At 46.6% G+C, this 26,342-nt stretch overlaps 1 protein-coding gene across 1 annotated transcript; it reads left to right on the top strand.

Moving 5' to 3' along the window:
- The first annotated feature begins 809 nt into the window (after nt 1-809).
- Nucleotides 810-25,994, top strand: STX16 (syntaxin 16). Its single transcript, XM_006839306.1, has 9 exons — nt 810-941; nt 8,333-8,344; nt 18,645-18,752; nt 19,272-19,412; nt 20,316-20,481; nt 21,301-21,392; nt 21,896-22,039; nt 23,221-23,301; nt 25,890-25,994. The coding sequence occupies exons 1-9, from the start codon at nt 810-812 to the stop codon at nt 25,992-25,994; spliced, it is 981 nt and encodes a 326-aa protein (XP_006839369.1).
- Nucleotides 25,995-26,342: the final 348 nt, after the last annotated feature.

Here is a 26,342-nt window from a genome sequence, read left to right as displayed (position 1 = left end):
AGGAAGAGGGCCAGGGGGGACGCCAGAACCCGGGACCACAGCACGGAAACGGCCCCGGGGCTGAGCTGCAGTCAGATCCGGGGATGGAGGGAGCCGGAGAAGAGGAGTGAGGAGGCCGGGAAGCTGGCCCCGCTGCCCTCTTGGAGGCCGCTGCCCGGTGGCAGTCAAGGACTAGGCCGCCCAGAACAGGGGAAGGGGTCAGGAGGTCGGGCCCGGGCCTTAGCAGGCCCAGACAAGGCCCCAGAAGGGGGCAGCAGGTGCCTTGCAGATCAAGGCCCAGGCCTGGCTCGGGGTGCACAAGGGGCACTAGGCCAGGCCTCTCTCTGGTAGGGAAACTGAGTCAGGGCCGGGCCTGAGGGCACGGCCTAGACCCTTCAGAGCCAAGTTAGGGCTTGGGAGCAAAGCCCTTCGGGGGTCTCAGCTCCTAAGGAGGGTAGGGGGCTTCAGGGCCTCCCCCTCCTCAGTCGGATTGGCGAGTTAGACGCTTGTAGATCCAAGGTTGGATTGGGGTGGGGGTTCTGGCCCATTGGCTCGCTTCGCAAGGATTGGGGGGATTTAAGTGCTTAGAGATCGAAGTCAGGTCTTGGGTAGGGGGACTTAGGCCATTGGCAAGCCTAGGTGGTTATTTGGGGAGGGGTCTTTGCGCCTCCGCGAAGCGCAAAGCTGCGCCTGTTGGCCTGGAGGCCTGAGGCCTTGTCAAGAGGCTTCGTGAAGGGTGGGCCGTCTAGGCCACGCGAAAGACTGTGATTCAATCAGGCTTCTCAGTGGTTGGGGGGGGCCCCTGCCAGGGGGGTCACAAAGGGTGAGACATGGCCACCAGGCGTTTAACCGACGCTTTCTTGTTGTTGCGGAATAATTCCATCCAAAACCGGCAGCTGTTAGCCGAGCAAGTGAGTAGTCACACCACCTCCAGCCCTCTGCATTCACGTAGCATTGCTGCGGTGAGTCTCCCGGCGCCCTCCGACACACGCCCCGTGTGCACTGCGGCTGTCTGTCTGTCTGTCTCTGTCTGTCTCTCTGTTTTAAAACAAAAAAGAAAGAAAGAAAAAGAAGACTACGAAGGAAATGCCAGGCGTCTTAGCTCGGGTCTGGGGGCGTCTATAAGCCTAGATGGGGGAAACCCCCGCAGTCGAAGTCGCGCTCCGCCTGGGCCTGGCGCGCTCCGCACTTCCGCTGCCCTCCCCTCACCCCACCCCCGCCGTCACCGCGCGCCGGGCCGCCTCCAATTTACATATGTTTGAGCCCCGAGATTTGGAAGGCTGGGGCTGCTCCGAGGCCCCGGCTTTTTGTTTTCAGCCCCCTCCCCCATTGGGGCCTCGCTGGGTCCTTACCCTTTGTGGGGGAGCCACTCTCCCCGACCCCAGGAAGGAGTTGTTTGGGTTGGTTTTCTTGTCGCCCCCAACCTTGTTCTTTTGAACGCTTCGTAGTTCTCGCTCTTGCTCCCTATGAATAATTGCTTCACTGTTTTTCCTGGGGGCTCATGTTTGTGAAACAGTAAGGTGCTAGGCCTTTAGGTTTTCCATTTCCCAGACAGGAAATTAAGCTTTCCTCTCCCTTCGAACTTTTTCATTTATTTTTAAACCAGGACTGTATGTGAAAATTAACCCCCCCTCCCCAATAGTACATTTTTTTAAATTTAATTAACCTGAACCATTAGCCCAGTAGTACCCTCATTTTAGGAGTTTGTGGAAAGAATCCTTTTTTCTTTTTCTTTTTTTCGGTTTGGAGAGTTGCTTTTCCTTTTCCAGCCTCAATTTTCTCTGTAGCGTTTGAGGGTGGGTCTGGGTGATAACTGGAAGACAATGGCTGTTAGCTCTCCTACATAGTCCATTGAAAGTGAAGTCCTGAAGTCGGGAGGCCAGTTGTAGGGGGGAGCCAGGCTAGGTTTGAATAGAAGCAGTTTTGGGGTTGAAGGAACAAACTCATTCTGAGACCAGATCCTGTACTAGAATTAGACGAGAGAATCTCACACTTATTCTTTCTCAGAGACTGTATTGCCTGAAATATATATATGTATATATATATTTTTTCTTCTTTTTGCTTTGATCGAAATGCTTCAGAAAAATTATGTCGTGTATCTCAATTATGAACAGAATGCCGCTACAGCCTTTTTATAAGTGACAAGTGGAAAAATGGCTTTGACCGTATAACTGGTTTAGAAAAGATGTTTTAAGCCGCATGGCCAGTTGTAGGAATAAAATCAAGTAAACTCTGGTTAAAAAGCAAAGAAAATGGAAACAGCGAGTGTTTGGGTTTTCGGTTACTTAAGGTTTTGAAGGCTTCATACGTTTAGAATCGGAAAGAAACGTTGTGTTACTGAAAAAAGTGGGAAGGTGTCTGCCAAGCGCCAAATCGGCTCCTTCGAAGCGCTGTCTTGAGAAGGCTGTTTTGAAATAAGCCAGGAAATAAGGGTGGAAACTGAGGGAATAAAATTCCTCAATGGAACTGTAGATTTGTTAAGTAAGCCAGGACTGCATGTTTTCTTAAAAGGCTTAATCTTAGGATACCACATGGGAAAATTCCAAGGAAATTTGCATTGTGTTTCTAGGAGTGACTGAAAAGATAAGGTTTGCTTTACACTTTTTAATCATCTAAGGTCCCAAACGCACCCTAGATCTTTGGGTAACATGAAACTTGCTTGTGTTTGCTTTTTTGAAATCAGTAACTCGGACAGTTGAAAAGCCGGGTGCTTGAGTCAGACAGCTTTTTAATAGCGCAACTCAAATTAAGCTACTGTTTCAAGTGTTTATTTACTAAGTTAGGCAACTTAAGTACCCTCAGTCCAAGAAGTAAAAATGGATTGCTAAATTCGACAGTTTAGAAAAAGCTATATATGTATATATGTACCAATAAATTTAGCTATTTCAAACAGTTGCTCCCAATCAAGCCATTTAAAAATAGATGTCTGTTTAAATCAGAACATTAAGACATATTTTCTATGAAAGTCATACTCTTTATATATTACATATTTTTACTAGTCTGACTTTAAAATCATTCTCAGATCATTAAAAGCAATCTGATCCTTTAAGATATCCTTGTAACCAGTTCAGACCACCTAAAAAATAGACTTTGCCATCAAACAAAGAATTTACCTAGGCTAGAATTTAAAAAGAAAACACACATTTATACATCTTAATTGTGCACATTAAACACCTGGCAAGAAAACCATATAGCTGCTGCAGTATTCCAGCGTGAATTACATCTGTTTGCTTACAAGTGGCTGCACAGAAACAGCTTCTGCATGTGTGCCGTGCGGGTGTGAACATGCATCCAGACACACACACTCAAGTATGAATAGCTCTCAACAGACTAGAAGGGTATCATTTTCCCAACTCCTCTGGAAGTTGGAAAAGTTTTATAATAAACATTTTTTGGGAAAAAGCCCCATCTGACAGGCAATTTGCAGGCATGTTTTGAAAAACTGATGCAGTATTTTTGACTGCATTTAAAAATTATTTAAATCTCATTTCCAACTTAGAAATTTCAGAAAATCATATGTCAAATCAAACAAAACGTTATTTGCCAAATGTGAATGTGGGCTGGGCATTAAATAGTAAGCAATGGCTGATAACACTGATTGTAAGTTAAGTCAGTTGTTAATTTTCAAGAAGGCCTACTAAAATATTTAGGGATGAAATGTCACATAGCTATAACTTGTTTTAAATACTTAAATCCCCTCTCAAAACTGAAGAAGCAATTAAGACAAAATATTAATAGTTGTTGAGTTCAGGCTCAAGATGGATATGTGTAAAGTAATGACATCATTTTCATTTTTTGTATGTTTGAAAAATTGTGAACAAAAATTTGAAAGAAATGTGTATATTAAAAACGAGCAGAATAATTAAAGAGAGCAATTTATAAATATATTTCTAAAACTCAGATAATTAAAAGGGAAATAACTAAACCTGAAAGCTTAACAATTGAAAACCCATCACCTGGTTTTTTTGATGTTCCTAGTTAATAGGAAAAGCTATAGAAATTGATTGACCTGTGAGTGTGTTTTTGTTCTCTCACGCACAACTTAAAGCAAATCACAACTACAAAATTGGAACCTGAATTTTGACATCCTTATTTGAGGAAAAAACTGTGTGTGTTTAATATTTCATACACTGCCTAAAACTCAGCATACCTAAAGCCGTGACGCTTACAACATTTAAACCTGTATCGTTTTTCACATCCTGTTTTAAGGAAGAATCTGGAAGTTGGCTGGGGGTGGATTGGTGTGTGCACTTGCACACACTCACACACACACACACTTAAGACAGGCAAGAGTAGCAACACCTTGGCAGTTGTTCCAGTCCTGGGTACAGCGGCAGAGCAGAAGGGATTGAAGACCACCAGGTTCGGTGTCACTCTGTGGTCTCACTGCCATCTGTGATGATGTTGTTGTTGTTGTTAAGTGCCCTCAAGTCAGTTTCAATTCAGCCACTTTGTATAAGATTTCCAAGCAGCGACTGGTGGGTTTGAACCGCAAACATTGTGGTTAGCAGTCTAGTGCTTATCCTACAACGCTACTGTGAGAGAGATAGGAAATTCCAAAGTCTTTGTGTGAACCCCAAATCTGTCTGTCTGCTACCTCTGTGGCCCCAATTCTCCATCTGTTTCCCAGGGTCTTTGACACAGGAACCCCCCCCCCCCCCCACGCATGATGACCCCTTGGTCTTCCTGTCCCTGAAGTCTTTCCTGAGCCCATGGCCCCCAGTCCCTTCCCCAGAGATATGATGTCTGGTGTTCATCCCTTTTAAAAGTCAGCCGGCAACCGAAGGCTGTTCTACTTGGCAGTGTTCTTCATCGTGCTCCTGTTGGAGGCACTCTGGTCTCACCTGTTTTCTGAGCCCGTCAGGTTCTTGCCTCAGGGCAGCATGGGATGAAGGAAGGAGTTAGGTCCCACCTGTAGCTCTTGAATCCCTCTGGAAGGGGATTCTTTCTGCCTCATTTGAAAATCAAGAGATTCAGATTAGCTAGTTTCTAGCAGCTCTCAGTGCAACAGTGGTTTCCCAAGTTTTGTTTCAGTGCATAACTTCTCCTGACCGAGGCCTCTACTAGCCGGCTCTGTTGTGGCTGTTAGTCAGCTGCCCTGCTCAAAACTCCTTCCACATAGCCCGACTTCTGTGCAAGTGTCTTTGACATTGTATTGGCCAAGTGCAGGTTGAAAGCAGTACCTGGTTGAAACCGTTGTATACATCCTGGCTTTGGGAAGCTGATGTGAACTGACCAAGTTAAACCATCATTCAAAGACTGGTGGAAAGTCTCTCAGGAGCGTAAAGCAGATGTTCAGTTCTGATGCCATGAGTTGAGGTCTGACTGACGTCCTGTGAATCTCCTGGGGTGGATTTCAGAGTAGGAGTTGGAGCCACTTTGTTGGCGTCACCAGCCTGGTCTATATACGCTGCTTTAAAATCATGCAGGGTCTATCAGTGGAAGCTAGAGTTAATTGGTCTTAGATGAGTTTGAAATTAGCACATGATTTTTAATAAAGCATGGTTTGCTTAAGGAGGAAAAAAAATGGGAACTTAAGGATAAGCTATTGCTCTAAGCAACCTGAGGCCGTTGTGCAGTCTGGACCATGACATTAGCTAGGATTTATTGAGAGCCTACTATGTACCTGGCACGGGACTGAGCCAGCCCCTTTCCATGCAGAGCCTGCTGTTTTTAATCATGATGCAGTTAAGGAATGTGGAGCACGAGGAGTGTGGACTGGAGCCAGGTGGACCTGATCCCCCAGCCCTGTGGTAGCCCACTGGGGCCGTACGGCGGGTGATGAGTGCATTTCCAGGACTGCTACTATAGGTCCTAGAAAATGGCAGAATCTAGTGTTTAAAAAACGTCTTACCCCTTTGCAATATGACAGCTTGTTTCTGGGTCTCATGTTACCACCTTGCACAGTTTGAACGTGCATGTGGAAGGGTCTGCATTTTTAGCCCTGGCGTAGTCTTTGGGAAAATCAGTGCTCTGTCTTTGGAGTCCAAGTATGAAATCATTGTATATTTCTCCTTAGATCTGTTTGCTTGTCTGCTTCTAAAGATCCCATTTGAGCAGTGAGGCTTTACCAGAGAATAAGGGTCCTCTGTTGGATAAAAGTGAAGCAGACTTGTGTTTTTGGCAGTGACGGAAATAAAGTAAACACCACTATAGCATAAGACCTGTGTTTCCACCTCATTTTGCTCAACTTTTCCAGACTCCCTGAGTAAACACAGATGGGGTTCCACTGAATTTCTCCGTTTTTATGTAGAAAGTTCTTAAGGCCATAAATTCCACAAGCTCCTTGGAGTTTTCAATATTTGCTTGATTGCATGCCGTTGGCAGGTCAGAACAGTCGATTTAGACATTATAAGATTTAGAAGGTGACGATGTGTAGTAACGTGTTTTCATTTGGCTGCATTTTGGTCTTTCTTGGTGGTAGTTCTAAATGTTAATTCAGGTCCTGAGTAAATGTTCTGGTGGTTTCATGGCAGAGGGCATGTAGAAAGCCTTCTACTTTTAAGTAGCAAAATGGAGAATTCTTTGGAAAGATGACCTACTGAATTTCATTTCTGATATGGTGGAGATAGCAGCAGCTGCCCATCAGAAGTGATTCCTGGATTTTCTCGTGGTAGTAGGGAGCTTGAGGGTGGAATGCGCCCAGGGCCCTACACCTCGGTCAGTTCCCATCTGCCTCTGTCAGGCTCCTTGACTTTGAGCCACACGTTGGTACTTTCTGAACCTTACTTTTCTTCTTTGTGTGCTTTGTTTTTTAAAAAAGATTCTTTTCTAGCCCTAGAATCCCATGATTCTAAGTTCATCTCTTACTAGCTGCCCATCCGAAAGGTCAGCATGTGTGCCAAGCTCCCGGGGAACAAGGTTTTAGCCTGGGCTCACAGTCTGACTTTGTTCAAAAATGCAATGCCCTGGAGCCCCCGCAGCCCGGGAGGAAGACGACAGATGGAGCTCCTGAAGCTAGGGGGCTTGCCTTGCATCTGTTTCCTAAGAAAAGAAGTTTGTACTCTCCTGCTGAAAAGAGCAAGCTCTGTAAAACCTAAAACATTTTCTTTTTAAGAGTAAAAGGTGATTAGATCAGATTTCCACTCACCACCATCTTCCTTTTCCTATCTCCTAGCCTTATTCTGTGTGGATGGGTAATAGAACTCTGTTGCTCCAGGAGCAAATTGTAGAACGATTGAGCAGGATCTTCCGCCTTCTAGCATGTGGAGGAATGATGTTTGATTACATTTTTATTGCTGTCATTGTTTAATTATATTTTGGCTCTGATAGACCAGTTTCATTTGCATCATTAATTTTTAAATAGGGAAGTTATGGTATTTGTTTTCTAAATTTACTGCCAATTATAAAAGAGGGGGAAAATTCAACAGGGTTGAATCTTGAAATTCGCCACTAATCTTTTCAGTGATCAATGCTGTCAAATAAAAGACCTGGTTGTTTAGATTATCTATGGCTAGGACATGTCTGTGCAGAAGATAGAGTTCCACCTAGATCGAAACAAAATGTTTCGTTTTAAATTGAAGCTGAATCCTCAAGTTTCAGGACTTTTTCCTCTCTCCTGCCTTTTTAAAAAAAAGCAAACAAATCCTTTTGTTTGTTTGCTTGCTTTAATAATAGCTTTGCAAATCACTGTGTGCTTCCTAGACTAGTAATACTACTAAATGCCCAGCAAAATGGTATGAGGTTTCCTTTCATTTCCACACCTGTGTCTCTTCTCCCGGGAAGCAAGGCTCCTGGGCTCTTGTATTACCACTGATAAAACCCGGGTCTGCAGGATTTCATTATACGGCCTTATATATGCAACCATTCCACTATTACCTGAAGACAGTTTTTGTGGACTGTTCATTTTTAAAATTGTGTTGCATTTATAGGGCTGACTTACGTGGTAAAGTAGACATTTATTTGACACGGGAAAATGACATTTTAGCTGTGCTCTTTTATCTTCCTACAGGAAATTTAGACTCTTGTGTTGAATGTGCTATTTGATGTTTATGAAGTGGGTGAACATATTTTCATGAAACTAAAGCAAGTGGGTTTTGTGTGTCTTTCTTGTACCTGAATTCTTCTCCTCTGTATTGGGTGTCTCCTGTCTCCCAGGTCAAAACCACAGGAAATAAAAACAAAAACATATATGCAACTTGTGGTGGTGGTGGTGGTGTGTTTTGTTGTTGTTTGTTTTTAAATGAAAAATCAAGAGGGAAATTTTTTAAATGCTTACTTTTTAGTCAATTAAGAGAGTTTAATTCTCCTAGTTTTCTGAACTGACCATACCGTATCTGTCTGTCTGTTCCCATCCTTTTCTTTCTGCTGTCCCTTAACTGGATGGGGTTGATGGAACAACATCTGTCTTCAGGAGCTGGATGAGGTATGGTGTGTTGAATATTTCTGTCTATTAACTCATTTTAGCTGATAAAATTACACCTGCTTTTCTGAAGTCTTTGCCCCTGTCTCAGGGGTGGGGAACTTTTTTTCTGCCAAGATTTATGACATCATTCGCGGGCCATGCAAAATATCAATTTAAAAATTAGCCTGCTCTGTTTGGTCAAACATTTAATTAACTCCCCCCAATGTCCTGGCTGGAACTGCAGTTGCCTTGGCAGGGCCAGATCCAATGGTGTCACGGGCCTTATTGTATCACTGTGGGATCAGCACTGGAATGTGAACCACAGGGTCGGTGGTTTAAACCCACCAGCTGTCCTTGGAAACCCTATACAGGGTCGCTATGAATTGGAACCTATGTGACAGCATTTAATACCCACCACCACACAGGACCTGCAGGCCAGCCCATCGCCCTCCCTATCCTATTGGAAAGGCTAATAGAGCTGACACCCCTGCTAATTGTCATGTTCAACAGTTTAATACTGGTTGAGTGCATTTTCCCACCACGTGCACTGATGATTTTGAGGACGGGCCCACACCATCGACAGCTCCTGGAAAAGTGTCTCCACTTTAGGAGCACCGGAGGCTGAGCATGTTCTTGAACGTGTCAGGAGCTGGATGTGATCAGGATTAGGCCTGCAACCCACCTGGTTTCTGAGACAGGGCGCAGGAGAGCAGAAAAGCATGGAGCCCCTGGGACTGCTGTAAGGGTCTTTGGTTTCAGCCTGTGGGGACCGGCCAGGTTCCAGTCAGTGCTACTTCGGATGGGCTGCCTGAACCGGTCTTGCGCTGGCCCCTTCCTGGCAAGGGGCTTTGGCCTTTTCATTACTCATTAGCTCTCTCCCAGAAAGTGGTGGGAAGAGTACATAGTCACTGCACGTTATTTAGTAGCTCTAATGAAGGGCTTGTGCAAAAAGAATTAAACAGAGGTTGTTCATGTTGGTGGGTTTCTAATGTCTGTTTCAGTGATAAAGGGAGGGTAAGAATGTTTCCATAGAGTAGAGCTCTTTAAGAGAGCCTGATGGTGGGTGGGTGCAGTTTTGTTTTTGTTTGTTTATTTGAATTCAGAAGAGGAGCAGTAAAGTCAGATTAGGACCAATGCAAACCCGTTGGTGTCAAGTCGGTTCTAACTCGGCCACAGAGTAGAACGGCCACACAGGGTTTCCAAGGCTGTAATCTGGAAGCACACTGCCACATCTTTCTCCCGCGGGGCTGCTGGTGGGTTTGAACCACAGACTTTTGGGTTAGCTGCCAAGTGCTTAACCACTGCACCACCAGAGCACCTTGGACTAGGGTCAGTATCTTCTAGACCAATAAGGTTCCCAACTTGTAGATGAAAGTCTCTCCATGAGCTCTCAGAAGCTTAGGCAGTAGCTGATACTGACAGCAGGCTGGGCACGACCTAAAGAAATGGGCTTTGTTGGGGGCTGGTGACCCCATCCTGGGACTCCTCAGTAAGAGAGAAGCCCTGCGGAGCCTGCCGCTTTTGAAAAACTCAAAATGCACATTGCTTCTTGTATATGCTTAGACAGCACAGGAAACTTAACAGTAAATACTCCCAGGAAAAGCTTGGGGGGTGGGGGTGGGGGGGAGAGAAACTTTACTGCTCTCTCTTTTCTTAGGGTGAATGTCAGGTAACCCCAATTTACAGCATATTCCTGTACATGGAACCACATAATATTTCACCTCTGGTTAGTTTTTTCTTGTTGGTTTTATTTTACATCTTAGAGTTATTTGTTGATGTGGTAATTCTCAGATCTTCACTCATACATACACCTTCAGTATTATGATTTCTAAAGATACTGATTTTAAATAATAATGAAACCAGAGGGGTAGGGGGGGAAGTATTTGGCTTCGGAAGGAACTGAATTACAACCGAGTAATTGGCCTGGAGGAGTCCTGGTGTGGCACTGTAGGGTAAGTATTGAACTGTTAACTGCAAGGTCAGTGGTTCAAAGCCATTCCTCAGAAACCCTATATGGGGTCTTGATGAATTGGAACTGACTCGGCACTTACCTACTACAATCCTGGTGTGGTGTTGTAGTATATAAGCACTAGACTGCTAACTGCAAGTTCAGCAGTTCAAACCCTATACAGGTTCGTTGTGAGTGTGGATTGACTCAAGCGGCACTAAATACCAACAGTGGGAACAGAGCCCTGATGTAAGGGACTGGCTATGTATTTTTTAAACCATGTGTACCATAACTGTCATGATTTTAAAAATAGCTTTTAAATTCAAGCCCTAAGCTGAAAAAGCGCTGATCTGGTGACGCTTGGAGCCAGGCGCCTTGGCCATTCCTGGGTGGGGATGGGGTCCTGTGTCCATTTGGGAATCTCTGTGCTAGCATGCTGCCTACCTCTGCACTCACACAACCATGTTGAGGAGCTCTGGGGTACAGTGGGCATAGGTGAGTTTGTTGACCAGACTCTAAACGTGGGAAGGCCTGGGGCTCACACTTGTAGAATGATGATCAGTTACTGAACACTTTGAAAATGTGGAACATGTTATTGATACGTGCTATTGAGTCACTTCCAACTCATACTGACCCTGTATACAATAGAATGAAACACCGCCCGGTCCTGCACAATCCTCACAATTGTTAACGTTTGAGCCCATAGCTGCTGCCACTCTTATCAGTTCATCTCATTGGGGGTGGGGGGACTTTCTTTTTTGTTGTTGTTGACCCCCTACTTGACCCAGCATGATGTCTTTCTCCAGGGCCTAGTCCCTTCTGATAAGATGTCTGAAGTGTAAAAGACAACGTCTTGCCATCCTGGCTTCTAAGGAGCATTCTGGCTGAAGTTCTTCCAGTCCAGATCTGTTTGTTCGTCTGTCAGTCCATGGTATTTTTAATGTTCTCCAACACCATGGCTCAGATGCATCAAGTCTTCTATGGTCCAACTTTCACATGCATATGAGGCTACTGAAAATACCATGGCTTAGGTCAGGTGTATCTTAGTCCTCAAACTGAGATCTTTCCTTTTGAACACTGTAGAGAGGTCTTGTGTAGCAGAACTAGCCTAATGCAGTATAGGTTTTGATTTCTTGACTGCTGCTTCTGTGCGTGTTGATTGTGAATCCAAGCAAAATGACGTCTTTGACACTTTCGATCTTTTCTGCATTTATCATGATGGTGTTTATTGGTTCAGGTGTGAGAATTTTGGTTTTCTTTATATTAGGTGCAATCCATACTTAAGTCTTTGAGCTTCATCAGTAAGTACTTTCTCTGTTATCGCAGGTTGTTTAAAGTCTTCCTCCAATCCTGATGCCACGTTCTTCATATAATCCAGCTTCTCAGATTGTGCAGCATGGGCCCCCCTAAAAGGAAGTATACGGTTGTGGGAAAATAGCAAACAACAGTACCATTTCTGCAGAAAAAGTATTTTAATACTTCTATGGTAGTTGTGATGGCCATGGGCCTGGCCATCTGAAAGCCATGCTCCACCCCAGCAATCAGTTCCTGAGCTGCCCACCCTATGTGTGTGGACACCAGCAGAGCCTTTTTCTTTTCCTTGAGCTTCTGGGCAGTTAGAGGGTCCTTGGGTGGTCAGCATCCTGTTCTGCTCACATACCTCACGAGTGCTTAGAAATGTGCTCCTGGAAGCAGTGAGCTCCTGATATGGGCCTTCTGGGTCCAGGGGGCTACCTCATACCCTCGGGCATTTCCTGTGCCCCCTTTGTCCTTTGTCCAGCACCAGTGTTATTTTTCATGAAGTACAGCTTCCAGAATTGAGCATGACATGTATTTCTTGTTTACCACGTGCACTCACTCATTCCATCCGTGTATTGTTGATGCTTCTCCCAGCTAAGGATCAGCATGAACTCGGTCCCACTGAACACCGGGGGCTGCACTTAGCGGCCCGGCCGGTGTCTCTTGAAGAAGGGTAAGGGTGACAGCCAGCTCCCTGGTGGGGTAGCCCGAGGCCCAAGTGTCCTCTCTGAGTGTCACCTGGACCTCCCGGGGTTGCCCCTTATGCTTCCTTCCTGTGATCTTTGTCCCATGGTGTTACTGTTCCTCTGTCTCCAAAATGCTAAGTAAGGTGTGTGGCGCTGGGCTGCCAGGCAAAAGCATGGCCCTGTGGAAGAAAGACTTGGCAGTCTGCTCCCGGAAAGATTTACAGCCTCAGAAATCCTTGCAGCTCTTCTCTTCTGTGCCATAGGGTTGCCGGGAGGACAAGTCAACTTGATGAGTGTTTTGGTTTTGAGGAGGGAGCCCCTCCCCACCACTCATGCCCTCATCCTGGGATGCAAAGCTGGGCTTGCTTAGTTTGTTGTCTTTGATCTTTTCCTCTAGCAAAGGAATCTCCCAAATTATTGGGATTTAAATTTCAAAAGAGGAACTATCAAAATATGACAAGGAGTAATTGTCAAGCTTTGCACGGGTTACAGAACATTGGCATGGGGAAGCTGGGTGGAGCGTGGGGACCACAGACCTGGGCTGGAGTTCTAGTCCTGCCTCTTCCACTAGTCATGGCTCTTAGACAAGGTTTCCAAACTGCTGAAGCTCAGCACCAGTCTGTAAAACGGGATTGTCATTGTTGCTGTTAAGTGCTGTCGAGTTGATTCTGACCCATAATGACCCTGTGTAGGGCTTCTGAGGAGTGCCTGGTGAGCTTGAACTGCCAGTTTTGTGGTTGAGTGTTTCTATGGCGGCTTGTTGCTGGCATTAAGAAAATGATTGAGTCATCGAGTTGGCAGCAGGCCTTGTGCAGGGCTGAGCGAACCCACTGCCACCGGGTGAATTCTGACTCCTCTTGAACCAAAACAGTCTACAGGGGCTGACTCCCTCCTCATTCTTCTGAGGATTGGCTGGTGGGTTTGAACTGCCAACCTGTGAGTCACAGCCCAATGCTTAACTCACAGCCCCACCGGGCTGACAGAGATGGGCCATGAATGTTCCCTACTTTCCCCCGCCCCCCATAATAGTTGAGAAAAAAGGGAAATTGCCCACCTAGCAGCATTGTTTGTAAGTGGGGGGGGCGGAGGGGGGGGAGGGAAAGAAAGCTTCAAAAGTTATAGAAAAGTTCCATTATCTTTCGATTCCTTTTTCCCACAAAATTTTTGAAGCCCCCTTGTGTATAGGTGAGGTGATTCTCAAACTTTTATTTCTATTTTTATTTTTGCTGATGCTTTAAAAGCATTTATTTTGGACAGTTTTTATTTTATAATCAGAAAAACAGAAACTTTAAAAAATGATCACTGGTCCTGGGGATTCCTGAGCCCACAGATAAGGACCTAGCCACGGAGAGCTAGAGCTGAGAGTGAAGTGTCCAGCTGATAAGAAGTGCGGGGAGAGGCACAAGAATGCCCACACTTGTAGACAGTACCCATTCGACCTAGATTTGATGACTTGATGACCAGCACTTGACTGGAAGAAGATTTTTTTTTTTTTTTTTGATAAAGGAAACAAGTGTAAATTGCTAGAATTTGATGAACTTGACCTATACTTACAGCTGTAATAGCTCAAAATACCAACTGAGAGGGAAGGCATCTTCATATCAAGGATTTATCCTATCCTCTCTGTATACAGGATTGATAGGGACAGGCAACTTAGACTTTGGCTACCTAAAAAATGAGGGGTAAGGGCGGTATTAAGGCACAAAGTGATTAGCTTACAAGTTTTCAAGAGGGAGCTTAGTTTCAGAGGATGTGGGGAAATCCAAAATCCCTACTGAAAAGTATTCATCTTGTCTAGATGGGTCTGGTGAAAGGAGATGGGGATAAGATTCTATGATTCAATAGTGAGTAATTGTTATCATGACTAATTGTGACTGTCACAACTGTAAAGGTAGAAGTTTTGTAACAAAAAGAGGGGAGTAGTAATTGTACAGTCCAGGAACAGAGGACCCTAGGACCATCAAGGAAGAAGAGTACAGGTAAAATGTGGGACCCTATCCATAGAAGCAGTCACACCAGAGATGGAGGCAGCGATGATGACATGGAGAGAGGGAGCAGCTGAGGGCTCTAGACTCATGGAAAGAGAGAGACTGTGTGCTGGTGGCCAGGTGCTGGTGGCCAGAAGGCAGACTTACAGATTGTGTCCTTTGGTTGTTTAAATTATTATATATTCCTAAGTTTTTTGTGTACAAAAAGAAGAAAAAACAGGGAATAGAAGCAAATACTATCGAATGCTGATGCACAGCGGACATTGTAATCATTGCAATGAAATGAGTGTAAAACTGATGTTCTCTCGTGTAAATGATCACTCAATTCATAATAAAAACCTAAAAACACAACCAAAAAGAGATCACTGGTTAAAAACCAAAGGCAGCACTGAGCCGTGGTTCTCCTGTGGCCATGGCCTCCGAGAACCCAGGCATTCTGCTCATCTGTTAAAGGCTTCGCCCTGCTTCCCAGGCTGCGTGCTGCGTGCTGGAGGCTGTTTCAGGTGGAGGTGAGACTGTCCTGGGCCGAGTTCTGGACCTTTTAAATGCTCACGGCCACAGACAACCAGCATTGTCAGTGTGTCTCTGATTCCCAGTGTGCTATAGCTGGACTTCGTGGTGGTTCTGTTTGAACGTATCTGATTTCCCAGTTATGCTAGATTAGTCTTGGCTAAGAGTAAGTTTATGAGAATAAAAACAGCAAGATTTAGAAGTCTGTTTGTTTGTGTGTGTCCCCACTGTCCATTCTCTTGTCTGAAGTGGCCCCAGGGCAGCAGGTCATTACCTCAGTGGACTGGTGGGGGAGTGGTGTGAGCCCGCTGCTCTGTATTTTTCTGAAGGAATGTAGATGGCTGGGGTCAGGACTCAGCTACAGAGTGGAGACAGCAATGATCATATTTGTAATTGTTTACATGCAGTTTTTCTAAGTTTCTTGTTATAACAAAAATTGGAAAGATTTTTAACTTTAAAAGTATATGTCCGTTTAAGAAACCCTTTAATGAATTGAAACTATCTCCTGAAGTCACCTGTAAAGTAAGTAAGAGTTCATTCACCCCAAAGAGTAAAGACTGTCTCCCGGAGTCTGCGTCTTTTTTTTTTTTTTTAAAGACCTCTAGGAGAGTAGCTGCGGGTTAATGTGCTGGACCACAAAGTCAGATTGAACACAAGGTTGGAGGTTCAAGCTCACTAGTTGCTCCTTGGAAACTCTACACAGGGTCGCTATGAGTTGGAACCCACTTGATTGGCACTTAACAAGGAGCCCTGGTAGTGTAGTGAGTTATGAGTTGTGTTGCAAACTGCAAGGTCAGCAGTTCAAATCTACCAGGCATTGCATGGGAGAAAGATGAGGCTTTCTGTTCCCATAAAGACAGCCGTAGAAACCCCATACAGGGTCGCTGTGAGTCAGAAGTGACTCCACGGTTCACAACCACCACCACAAGACAGGTGGCTGAGCAGCTGCTTTAAAGCCTCGCAGAGTGGGCCGTGTGGAAGTGGGCGCTACAGCAGAATGGTAGAGTGTCTACACAGTGTGACAGCGTAACCAGTGTTGCTGGTCCTAGAACAGGAATGGGAGATGGGAGCGGGTGGTGTGCATTTTTCTCTCTCTCTCTCTCTCTCTCTCACACACACACACACACACACACACACACACTGAAATGCTTTAATAACCAACGTTTGAAGGGTAGAGTAGGTAAACAGGATACAAAATGGGTGCATTTATAAGGTCTGTACTGAACAGGGTAAGCAGCTTGGTGGTGCAGTGGCTGAGGTTGGTGGTTCTAACCCAGTAGCAGCTGTGCAGGAGAAAGGCCTGGTGCTCTGCCCTGGCGGCCTCGGAAACCCTGTGGGTTACTTATGCTTTGTCACATGGGGTTGCTAGAATCTACATCAGCGTTTAATAGGGTGGCAGCTCGAAAACAGATACTCTAGATCTTTAAAAAAGTTCAGAAAACATATTTTCAAATGGGAAGTATGGTTCTGCATTTGAAGGTGACAATATTGCACTTAAAATACATTTTTATGTTCGTAATTGTATTCATTTCAAACAGTTGACAGCTTTTTCTTCAATTATGTTTTCCCTTCCCAAAACATTGTTCTTTTTGAAAAAACAAAAAGCCAAAAAAAATCACATTTATCATATATATTGGAGTCCTGGTGTGGTACTGTAGGATAAGCACTAGACTGCTAAGCGCAAGGTCAGTGGTTCAAACCCACCAGCTGCTCTCTGGAAACCCTGTACAGGGTTGCTATGAGTCAGAACCAACTCGACAGTACTTAACAATAGCATGATATATATTCCAATTCCTTCTGGACAGGAAATGGTACAGTTCCTAGTAGGGCAGAGGTCCTTCATCCTAAGAAGCCATTTCTTACAGAATGGATCATAAAGGGAACAGATCATTCCCTGTGAACATTTCAGCCCCTAAGAGAGCCCTTCTGTTACTAGGTACATGCCAGTCATTTATGGAAAAGCTGAGGCCGGACAGGTGGGCGGGCCCCTGTCTTGTGGAAGACTGTCCTGATTAGCAAGCTCCCGAGGTTCCTGTAAAAGTGTCCTCCCTACTTTTTAGTTCCACAGGGGTTTGGGGAACACGTCTGTTGTGTCCACTTTGCGGCCTTTTCTGGAGTAGTTTATGGCTGTGCATTTGTCTCAGATGCTCTGGTGGATCACAGTAACGCTGGTAACATGGAGCATGAGGGTGCCCTTCCTGGGTTCGTTTCATGTGTGTTTTTAAGCAGTACAGTAGTATTACTCGGTCACAGTACAGTGGCTGCACACATGCTGCAAGGATGTCTGCTGGCCCGGTGGGAATCCTGTGACCTCTGTAAACGCAGGCATCTGGAGGCAGACGTGCGTCCATGTGGCCCTCCCATCCAGTAAGAGCTGACACCCATCTGGTCAGGAGGTGGCTGCTAAGGGGAGGGGACTGTGGCCCCGGTGGGTGTCGTCTGCTGCCTTGTGGGGAACAGGCCAGAGCACTGCACTCTGTTGTTTTTCTGACCCTCTGGCCTGTGGTCCTCAGTCGTTTTCTTAGCAAATTGCAATTATATTTCATGGTCCTGTCAGCGTGATTGGCAACTGGTGAAGTGTCCCAGGTTTAATCTATCACGTAATAGCTCTGTGACCTTGGGTAAGCCACTTACCTTCCTGGGTTTTCATTTCCTCCTTTAGTCATTGGAGCCGTCAGGTTCCTGGGAGGGAACTTAGACACCCCACAAAGGTGGCAGTGGTGGGGAGTTCTCCATGCCCCTGTGTCAGAGCTGAAATGGAGCCCTGGGAAGCTGGCTCCGAATGTGTGTGTGTGGGGGGAGGGAAGGGTTGGTCCTTTGGTGTCACGACAGCCCCCAGAATGCTGGAAGTTGAAGGAGGCATGGGGGTCAGTACAGGTCCCAGTTTGCTTTTCAGACAAGGATTTGGGGCTTGTTAACAGGCGTTGAATTTTCATTTCCATCTTGGCTTCTTTATTGTTAGAAAAGCAAACAAGTACCCACCAAATGAATGAAAAAATGAGTTTAGATAAATGCAGGGAAGAGGGAAGGAAAGGCACCCACACTCCCCACCCGATCCTACAATGTGACTGAGAACATTTATAAAGTGTTACTAGGAAGGGCTTTTACAGATGCTTTCCCATTATTTTTCAGTCATCATTTGGATCTTTTGAAACTGGCATTTACAAATTGTTTGCTCTGGAGGGCTCTGCAGGTCCCTTTCCACCTATCCCCAGCCCCTGGGCCAGAAAGCTGCTTAGCAAGGTGCAGCCCGCACTTTGGAAAAGCTTTCTAAGGCGGCAGGTTATACAGTTAAAATAAACAAGAACTATTGATGTCATTTCAGAATAAGTGGAAATGTGGCCTGTGGACATTTTACTGAGAAAAGCAATGACGGTGTAAGATTGCATTGAGATTTTAAGGATTGCTTTTGCCAAACGCTGGATGATTTACACTCCGTTATAAGCCGTTCCTGCACACCTTTAAACACACCGTTAATGATCTTGTGCCTCAGATACGTGGAGCGGCCCTGGTTCCCAGAGCAGCTCAGCGTGTTGAAGGAAACCATAGTCCTTTGGAGACTTTTTGTGTTAGTCACACTGGCAGCCTAGGCCACATTTCTGTGCACCTCATGTTCTTCTCTCAAGTACAAGCGAGCTCTACAAGGTCTCTCTCCTAAGGATCTCGGTGTTGAGTTTTTCATTACGTTTCTACAGCCAAAGTAAGTCAGATTCATGCTCACAAGCATGTCCAAGGAAGTTAAGAGCTGGTGCATGAAAAGATAGGGAGACACTCCAAGGCTAGCAGTATCAAAAGCAAGTGTGTTTCTGTGGCCCTTTAGGGAGCACCATTTAAGTGTGCAATCCACACTGGGTCCCAGTCATGTTTTATCCTGTCGCTTTTCCCCACAGCTTGCTGATGACCGCATGGCTCTGGTGTCAGGCCTGAGTTTAGACCCAGAAGCAGCCATTGGTGTGACAAAGCGGTTACCCCCAAAATGGGTGGATGGAGTGGACGAAGTAAGTTGGATGTTAGTTTCATGTTATCTTGTGATGGTGGTGGTTGTGTGCGGTGGAGTCAATTTTGACTCATTGCGACCCTGCATAGGGTTTCCAAGGCTGTAAATCTTTACGGGAACAGAAAGCCTTATCTTTCTCCTGCGGAATTACAGTAGTTTCGAACTGCTGACCATGAGGTTAGCAGCCTGACTTGTAAGTACTGCGCTACCATGTTTTAAATCATGGGAACACAAAAACATTTTAAGCTAATCTGGAATAAAATGTCATCCGGGTGAACCTGAACGCCCTTCTCTAGAAAACCGTGAGCTTTGGGTTGATTCAGCTCACATACCACAAGGAAAAGGTGTGTGTGTATGTGTGTGTGAACGAGTCCAACCTCAGTTTTACCATTTGGTTCCTCGAGTTAAACGTGGCTTCCACGAGAGCCAGCCGTAGGGTCTCCTGAGTGTAGTTCCTCATCTCTGAGTAGATGGGGACCTGCCAGACTTCAGTGGGGCCCTGGTGACTTCATGTGTTTAGATCCAGTATGACGTCGGCCGGATCAAACAAAAGATGAAAGAATTAGCCAGCCTTCACGACAAATATTTAAACAGACCCACCCTGGACGACAGCCGTGAGGAGGAGCACGCCATTGAGATCACCACGCAAGAGATCACGCAGGTGAGGCCGGCTGACACAGTACAGTGTGAGGTCACAGAGGCATACAGCTTGAGTCTCAGAGTGACCTCAGGGAGGTCTGGTGTCCTCCGCAGTGGACTGATCAAATACAACTGTCAGTGCATTGCTCCATCCGGTACTCGGCTTAGAATATATAGCTTCTCTTATTTGAGTCCTTGAAACATTGTTTTAGGCTAAAATTTGGTCCTTATTATTGACAATATTGGGAGCTGCTGCCCTAGAAAGAGTCATTCTGTTAGTACCCTGCAGGGTCCTGCAGGATAATGCACTGGACCACAAGGTCGGCTTGAACCGCAAGGTTTGTGGTTCAAACCCACCAGCTGCTTCTCGGGGTCACTGTCAGTTGGAACCGAGTGAACAGCATTTAACAATGAGTATCATCCAAAAACTTAAAACCACTGCCAGCAGGTCAGCTGTGACCCATAGTGACTCTGTAGGACAGTAGGAGCACCCCGTAACTGTGGGGTTTACAGGGCTGAAGTCTTATGGAAGCAGACTGGTACATCTTCCTCTGGCGGAGTGACTAGCGGGTTCGGCATCCAACCACTGCCCCACTGGGCTCCTTTTGTATAAAATGTTAAATTAGACCAGTTCCAAAATAGGACCAGTGTGAATGTACATCAACGTGGATGACAGAGGCACTGGTTCAGGAAGGAGCATTGTGGTGCTGTGGGAAAGGACTCAGGAGTGGGCGGTTTTGAATATCATGCAAGGACCTACTGCTTCTGGGGTCCCTCTGACTCTAGGTTTCTCACCTGTAGAATGGGCTGATATGAGTCCTAGTTCCTGCCTCAGGGCTAGTGGGGGAGAAGCGGGCAGAGTACTCTGCCTCCACTGATTCAAGTCTGTCCCCCGAGCAAGCAGAGGATCTCTCTGTTCTCCCAGCTCTTCCACAGGTGCCAGAGGGCGGTGCAGACCCTGCCTAGCAGGGCGCATAGGAGCTGCTCGGAGCAGGAGGCGCGGCTCCTCCGCAACGTGGTGACTGCCCTGGCGCAGATCCTGCAGGGGCTGTCCACCAGCTTCCGGCACGCACAGTCCGGCTACCTCAGACGTGAGTGTCACCTCCTGTGGTTAGCTGGGACGGTTGCACACCGTGGGTGGGTAGGCGGGCTGAGCAGGTGAGGCCACCAGACAGCAGATTGTATTTTAGGTCAAGTTTGAAGAATTTTCAAATAATTTTTTTTTTTTTAAGGGGAATTTTAAAAACCTGGTACTTTATAGATATTGGGGTTTACTCTTATAAGGGTAGAAATAGTTTTGGAATGAAAGTCCCCTGTTTGTCATTAGAACAAGATTTCCTGGGAATCTGACAGGCTCCCCTCTGGCCACACTGTGGAGCAGCTTTTCGCCCCAAGTAACCTGCATCTGGTGTCCGCTGCGTCCTTGTTCAAGTGCCCTTATAATATACCTCATTGCCTCTCTGGCCCCGATACTCTGAACTACCTGGCTCGCCTGCCTTTACAGTTGGCAAACTCGTATTTTAATTTTATTCCTCCTAAAATTTGACTGGGGCCATTTGAAATTGATATTAGAGGCTTCTAGCAAGAAGTACCGATTTAAAGAGTGTATTTTGTAGGAGCAGTTGGAGTACATATTACTGTTTCACTTAGAGATGCTCAGAAGCTGGGGAGTGTCATTTCAGTCGTGGCCTCAAGTGTCCAGTAAACATTCAGAGTGCTGGCTTCGTCTTCCCTAACCTCACTGCTTGCCTGTTGTCTGTAGGCTCCTCTCCTCTCTCTCCGCCCCAAGATGCTGAGGCCATTCCATTTTGACTGTTGAGTTTTACTCTAGATTCACTCCCCCTTTTAATGATGGGACAGCTGCCAGGATGGTTACATGTGCAAGTAAAGTGAATTCCTATCTGTGATAGGCATGAAGAGCCGAGAGGAAAGATCCCAGCACTTTTTTGCTACATCAGTACCACTAGTGGATGATGGAGAGGATCATACTCTGTATGACCGGGTATGTGAAGGGGCCGCAGAATGGATGGCTGCCCAGCGGGGCTTCTCTCAGCTTCTCTCGGTGTGCACGTGCCCCAGCCCGGTTTCACCCATGTGTCCGTCCCATGGTCTGTGTAGCAGTCTGGAGAGCAGAGGTGGGGTCATGGTGTCTCTTCCTGCCCAGAGGCTGTAGGGAGACCTAGTTGTCTGCCTTCTGGAACCTTCCAGAGCGCAGAGAAGCACACGGTCACCCTTGGTGGTTTTGCTGGTGTCAGGCCTGGTGTAGCTGCAGAGGTGGGGCTTCTCTCCATACCCCGCCCCCTGCTGCTGGGAGAGCTCGGATCTGTTCTGCCAAGGGGAAAGCAGTGCTTGCTTATGACAGATGTTGTTCATGTGCTCAACAGAGGTGTTGGCCAAATCTGCTTTCCTTATCGAATCTAAGATGGTTCAGCATAGCCCTCCTGAGCTGGGGCACCAGCTGACCTGCCACCCTTCCGAGCCTGCACCTTGTGTTCTGACACCTAGGGTCTGACCGACGAGCAGCTGATACTGGTGGAACAGAACACGCTGCTGGTGGAGGAGCGTGAGAGGGACATCCTCCAGATGGTGCGGTCCATCGCGGACCTCAGCGACATCTTCAGGAACCTGGGGGCGATGATCGTGGAGCAGGTGTGCCAGCTTATGTGGGCATCTGCTCTCTCCAGACTTTGCCCTGCACTCCGTCAGGAATGGGCGTGTGTGTGTACAGTTAGATCCATAGGCTGCTGTCATTAGGGCGAGAGCTAGAACACCAATGGGCACTCTTGTGTTCCCTAGCCAGAACCCACCTGACTTTGGAGACCTGGTGGGTTGACTCTTACCCACTCAGCCATGACATCAGAACACTGATACGCTCTCCCTTCTGATTTTGGCCGATTGCTGTGTAATGGTGACTGGAACCACTAGCTTTCAAGTCAAATTAAATTGTGTGATCACTATTAGAAAAAAAAAGAGCATTTTATTATCTTGCCAGCAGGGACATGGATCCTGGCCCGCCCTCCCTTCCCCAAAACCAACTGCTGAATGGCACGTCGAGGCTCTGAGAGATCTGGTTATACTCATTACTCCTGCGGTTCCCAGCGAGTGAGCTGCTATCTCCTCAGAAACAACATGTTTCCAATAAGAGCTCTGTTCTGTATAACCCAGTATCTCTTTCTTCCTACTTGAACCAGGAGGTCAGTTTTTTTTTTTTTTTTTTTTTTTTAAAAGCCACAGTTCTCCCTCAGGCAAATTACTTTTGTATTTTTAGCTGGTGAGTGGAACTTAGCATTTTTGCTCTGACTCAGGGAGACCTGTGTCCACATTTACAACACAATAGTCAGCTTGCAGCCTGATCTCACAGGTCTAGCCCCGGCCACTCAGAGCCCCTTTATGGGCTGAATACGGCCTGTCTTCTGGTGGCTTTGGTGCTGGGATGCTAACTGCCAGGGCCACAGTTCAAACCCACCAGCCACTCCAAGGGAGACAGACAAGGCAGTCTGCTCCCATAGGGTTCATAGCCTCAGAAACACCCTACACAGGCCTGGGTTTGATTTTTTTCCCCTAGTGACAATCCAAACAAGAAGCCTCCAATTTTTGAGTGTTGGTTTCTCACCAGCTCGGTTTTACTGCTGAGAAGACAGCACTCTGCCGTTGACCACGTCATGTTGCCTGATGATGGGCCCAGAGCCTGCAGCTTGTACCTAGCCACACAGAGAAGGGGGACAGCTAGACCTCTGGACCGTAATGCCTGCACTGAGCGTATAGCAGTTTGGAAGCACCTTTTCCCAGCTGCGCTTGTTGATCGTCCGTCCCTGTCATTTGTTGCTCAGGGTACGGTCCTTGACAGAATTGACTACAACATTGAGCAGTCCTGTATCAAAACCGAAGATGGCTTGAAGCAGCTTCACAAGGTAACAGCTCGGAATGTTTGGAACTATTATCAAATAGCCAGAGTGCATAAGCGGATGGCTCTTCTGTCATCACTGTCTTAATCATTCTTGTATATATACATACATACATATATATATATATAAAATATATATACGTATTGTCCTTAATACTGTTGGATCAGCACCGGACTGTGAGCCGTAAGGTTGGTGGTTCAAACCCACCAGCTGCTCCTCGGAAACCCTCTACAGGGTCCCTACGAGTCAGAACCAACTGGACAGCACTTCCCAACAACCACCATCCTATTTAGGGAGTCCTGGTGGTGGAGTAGGATCTTGGGCTGCTAGCCACAAGATCGGTGATTCAAACCCACCAACTGTTCTGGTAAAGATGACAGTGTCAGAAACCCTAAGGAGTGGTTCTGCTCTGCTCTGCTCTGTCCTGTGGGGTCACTGTGAGTCAGAGGGGAACTGATGGCACGGTTTACGTTTCACTTTTCACTCAAAGCCCACAGTGTGGGTTGTGGCCCGTTTTGTTGCAGTTTACAGTTGCTGGTATGCCCACCCTTAGATCTGCGAGCTCTAAGCGTGATTTGTGGAGACCGTATACCCTAAAGGGGTTGGAGTTTTCGTCCTTTGAGAAAGTACATCTTCCTTTGAGTCCTTGTTTTTTGAGGAAGTCAGTTGAACAGGTATTTGCTACAGTATGTGTGGGAAATCTGTCTGCTGCTTGTGCTGACTCGGCGTCTCTTATGACAGATATTTGATGAATTGCTGGTGGAGACACTTTCTGGAGAAGACAAAAATCTCATTTTCCTTTTTAATTACCGCTGCTTCTCTGTGCGTCACCTTGAGGAGAGAGAAGGGGGCGTCTTAGTTGTCTTAGGCTTTGTTAATAAGGTGGCTAGTGAAGGGAGCTGTTTCACGATACTTATTTTTTCTTTGTAAACAGTGAGTAGAAAGCGCCTCGGAAGCCTTGCCCATCAGCTAGGGGAGACACAAGTGTAGACAGCTGCCTGGATCTTGCGTGTACTTGGGTGTATGCTTTCCTTCCTTGGAGTGCGTAAGATTCCTTCTCTTCCCTGTCTAACGCTGTAATGAGCACACTGTCGCTTCCTGCAGCAGGGAAGCCCTGTCTAAGAAGCATCGATTGGTGGCTTGACAGTCAGACCCTGCAGATGTTGGTCCCAGGGCATGATGGGAAAGAGAAGTGGGCTTCTGAAACGGGAGATTCATTGGACTGCAAGTCTGTATATTACAGGAGTGGAACGTCACTTCTGTCTCTGACTCAAATACCCTGGTTGTGACACACTATTGAATTATGCACTGGTTTGGAAGTTTCTTAATAAAATCGAGTCACTGAGCACAGATAAAGGGGAGCCTTCTCTGCGGGAGGGAACTAATCTAGGGGAAATGAAATGTTTTGTTTTACGTTCTACTTTATAAATCCTGAGCAACGCCAACTTACATTATTGAGTGTGGGTCTCCCCAGTGCTCTGCTTACTGATTAGAAGAGTCAGTGCAGTCGACTTCGCCCTCCCTGGGACATCTGGCCCTCCCAGCGTCTTCCCTGGTGGACCTGGTAGGCCCGTGGGTCACAGAGAAACTCAAGGAGTGCAGGGGAGTGTTGGATGCCAGCAGCAGCTCTCTGTGGGATAGCCCAATGGTATAGCGAGGACTAGAGGCTCGGCCAAGACAACCAGCTGTACGCCAACCAGGGAAGGCAGAACAGGACCTGCTGTGGACCTCCACTTCAACCTAGTGAAGTTTCTTAGTGAAAGTGTGTGTGGATCTGCAAGGCTCTGTTGAGAACCAAAGCTGCCGTGCAGAGAAGCGACGGGAGGCCGGCCATCTGGGTCTTGTGTTCTCTGTTCCCACTCAACCATTTTGCACTTTGCGTGAGCAGTCATGACTTCTGTTTGCTCCATTTCCATTCATCTCACATCTAGCTTCCCTGCCTCCTTACCTTCTCATCTCTGTTGTAGTGTGATAGTGGACTCTTGGTTTGCGTGTAGGTGATTGGTTTGAAAAGGAACACAGTGCTTCCAGGGGATAGGAGACTCCTTGCTATTTAGCTCTAAAGTGACCGTAGAGGTTTGTTCAAGTTTGAAGTTTGAAGAGGATCCGCGGGCCAGTCATCTCTGGGAGTTCTCTAGGCTCACCAGTTGTTGTTTTGTTTTATATTTAAAAATTTGAAGTTCTGTTCCACATGACTCTCCCATTCTATCAGGATCCATCTAACTGTGGTCCTGGTCAGAAGGGTCGGTTCTTCTGGTCTCAGGGTCAGTGCAGCCTCGGGTCCAATAGACTGTCCTGTAGACTGGTTTCTGCTCTCAGCCTTTGGTTTCCCCTTCACATCTTCCTCCAGACAGGTGGAGGCCAGTACTCATCTCTTAGATGGTCCCTCACAAGCCCTGCCAGGGGCCTCCCGATACACAGCAAGCAAGTGCTAGAGCACTTCCCAGATAGGGAGGGGGTTCTGGGATTCTGGGGCCTAACCTCCACATTGATTCTCAGCTCAAGCTGAGGTGGGGACACATGTAGCCTGAAGCAGATGTCTGGTTTTGGATTTGGGGAGAATGAGCCCCTTGTTTCCTGTCCACTTCCTATAGGCAGAACGGTATCAGAAGAAGAACCGGAAGATGCTTGTGATCCTAATATTGTTTGTCCTCATCATCATCCTCATCGTGATCCTCGTCAGCGTGAAGTCCAGCTAAGTCGTGTGCTGGTAGTGTCGCGTGCGAGCATCGCCCCGGCCGCCGGTGGAGGCAGAGACCCAGGGACCACGTCTGGGCAGCGAGTATGTCTGTGGATACTGTCCCCTTGTACACGAATGAGGGCCACAGGCCTGCCTTGCCTTCCACGCCAAGATTGTAAGGACCCCGGGTGCCGCTGCAGGGGGGGAGTTGGGGTTCTGTGACAGGCTATTGCGCACACACACACACACGTAGACGTGGGTTTTGTTGTGTTTTTTTGTTTGTTTTTTTAAGAGATGAACGTTTGCAGTCCCAGGCAGAAGCTGTTAAATGTTAGATGTGAATCTGCTATCTAATTTTTTTTAACAG

The sequence above is a fragment of the Chrysochloris asiatica genome, unplaced genomic scaffold, assembly GCF_000296735.1.
Source record: "Chrysochloris asiatica unplaced genomic scaffold, ChrAsi1.0 scaffold00023, whole genome shotgun sequence".
In the NCBI taxonomy this organism is placed as follows: domain Eukaryota; kingdom Metazoa; phylum Chordata; class Mammalia; order Afrosoricida; family Chrysochloridae; genus Chrysochloris; species Chrysochloris asiatica.
This window is presented reverse-complemented; position numbering and strand designations above follow the sequence as displayed.

What these genes read in the sequence shown, in the direction of transcription:
- STX16 (XM_006839306.1), top strand. Translation starts at nt 810, where the DNA reads ATGGCCACCAGGCGTTTAACCGACGCTTTCTTGTTGTTGCGGAATAAT. An exon ending in ACAGTCCGGCTACCTCAGAC is followed by an intron (nt 20,482 to 21,300) that starts GTGAGTGTCACC and finishes TATCTGTGATAG; the next exon opens with GCATGAAGAGCCGAGAGGAA. An exon ending in GCTTGAAGCAGCTTCACAAG is followed by an intron (nt 23,302 to 25,889) that starts GTAACAGCTCGG and finishes CACTTCCTATAG; the next exon opens with GCAGAACGGTATCAGAAGAA.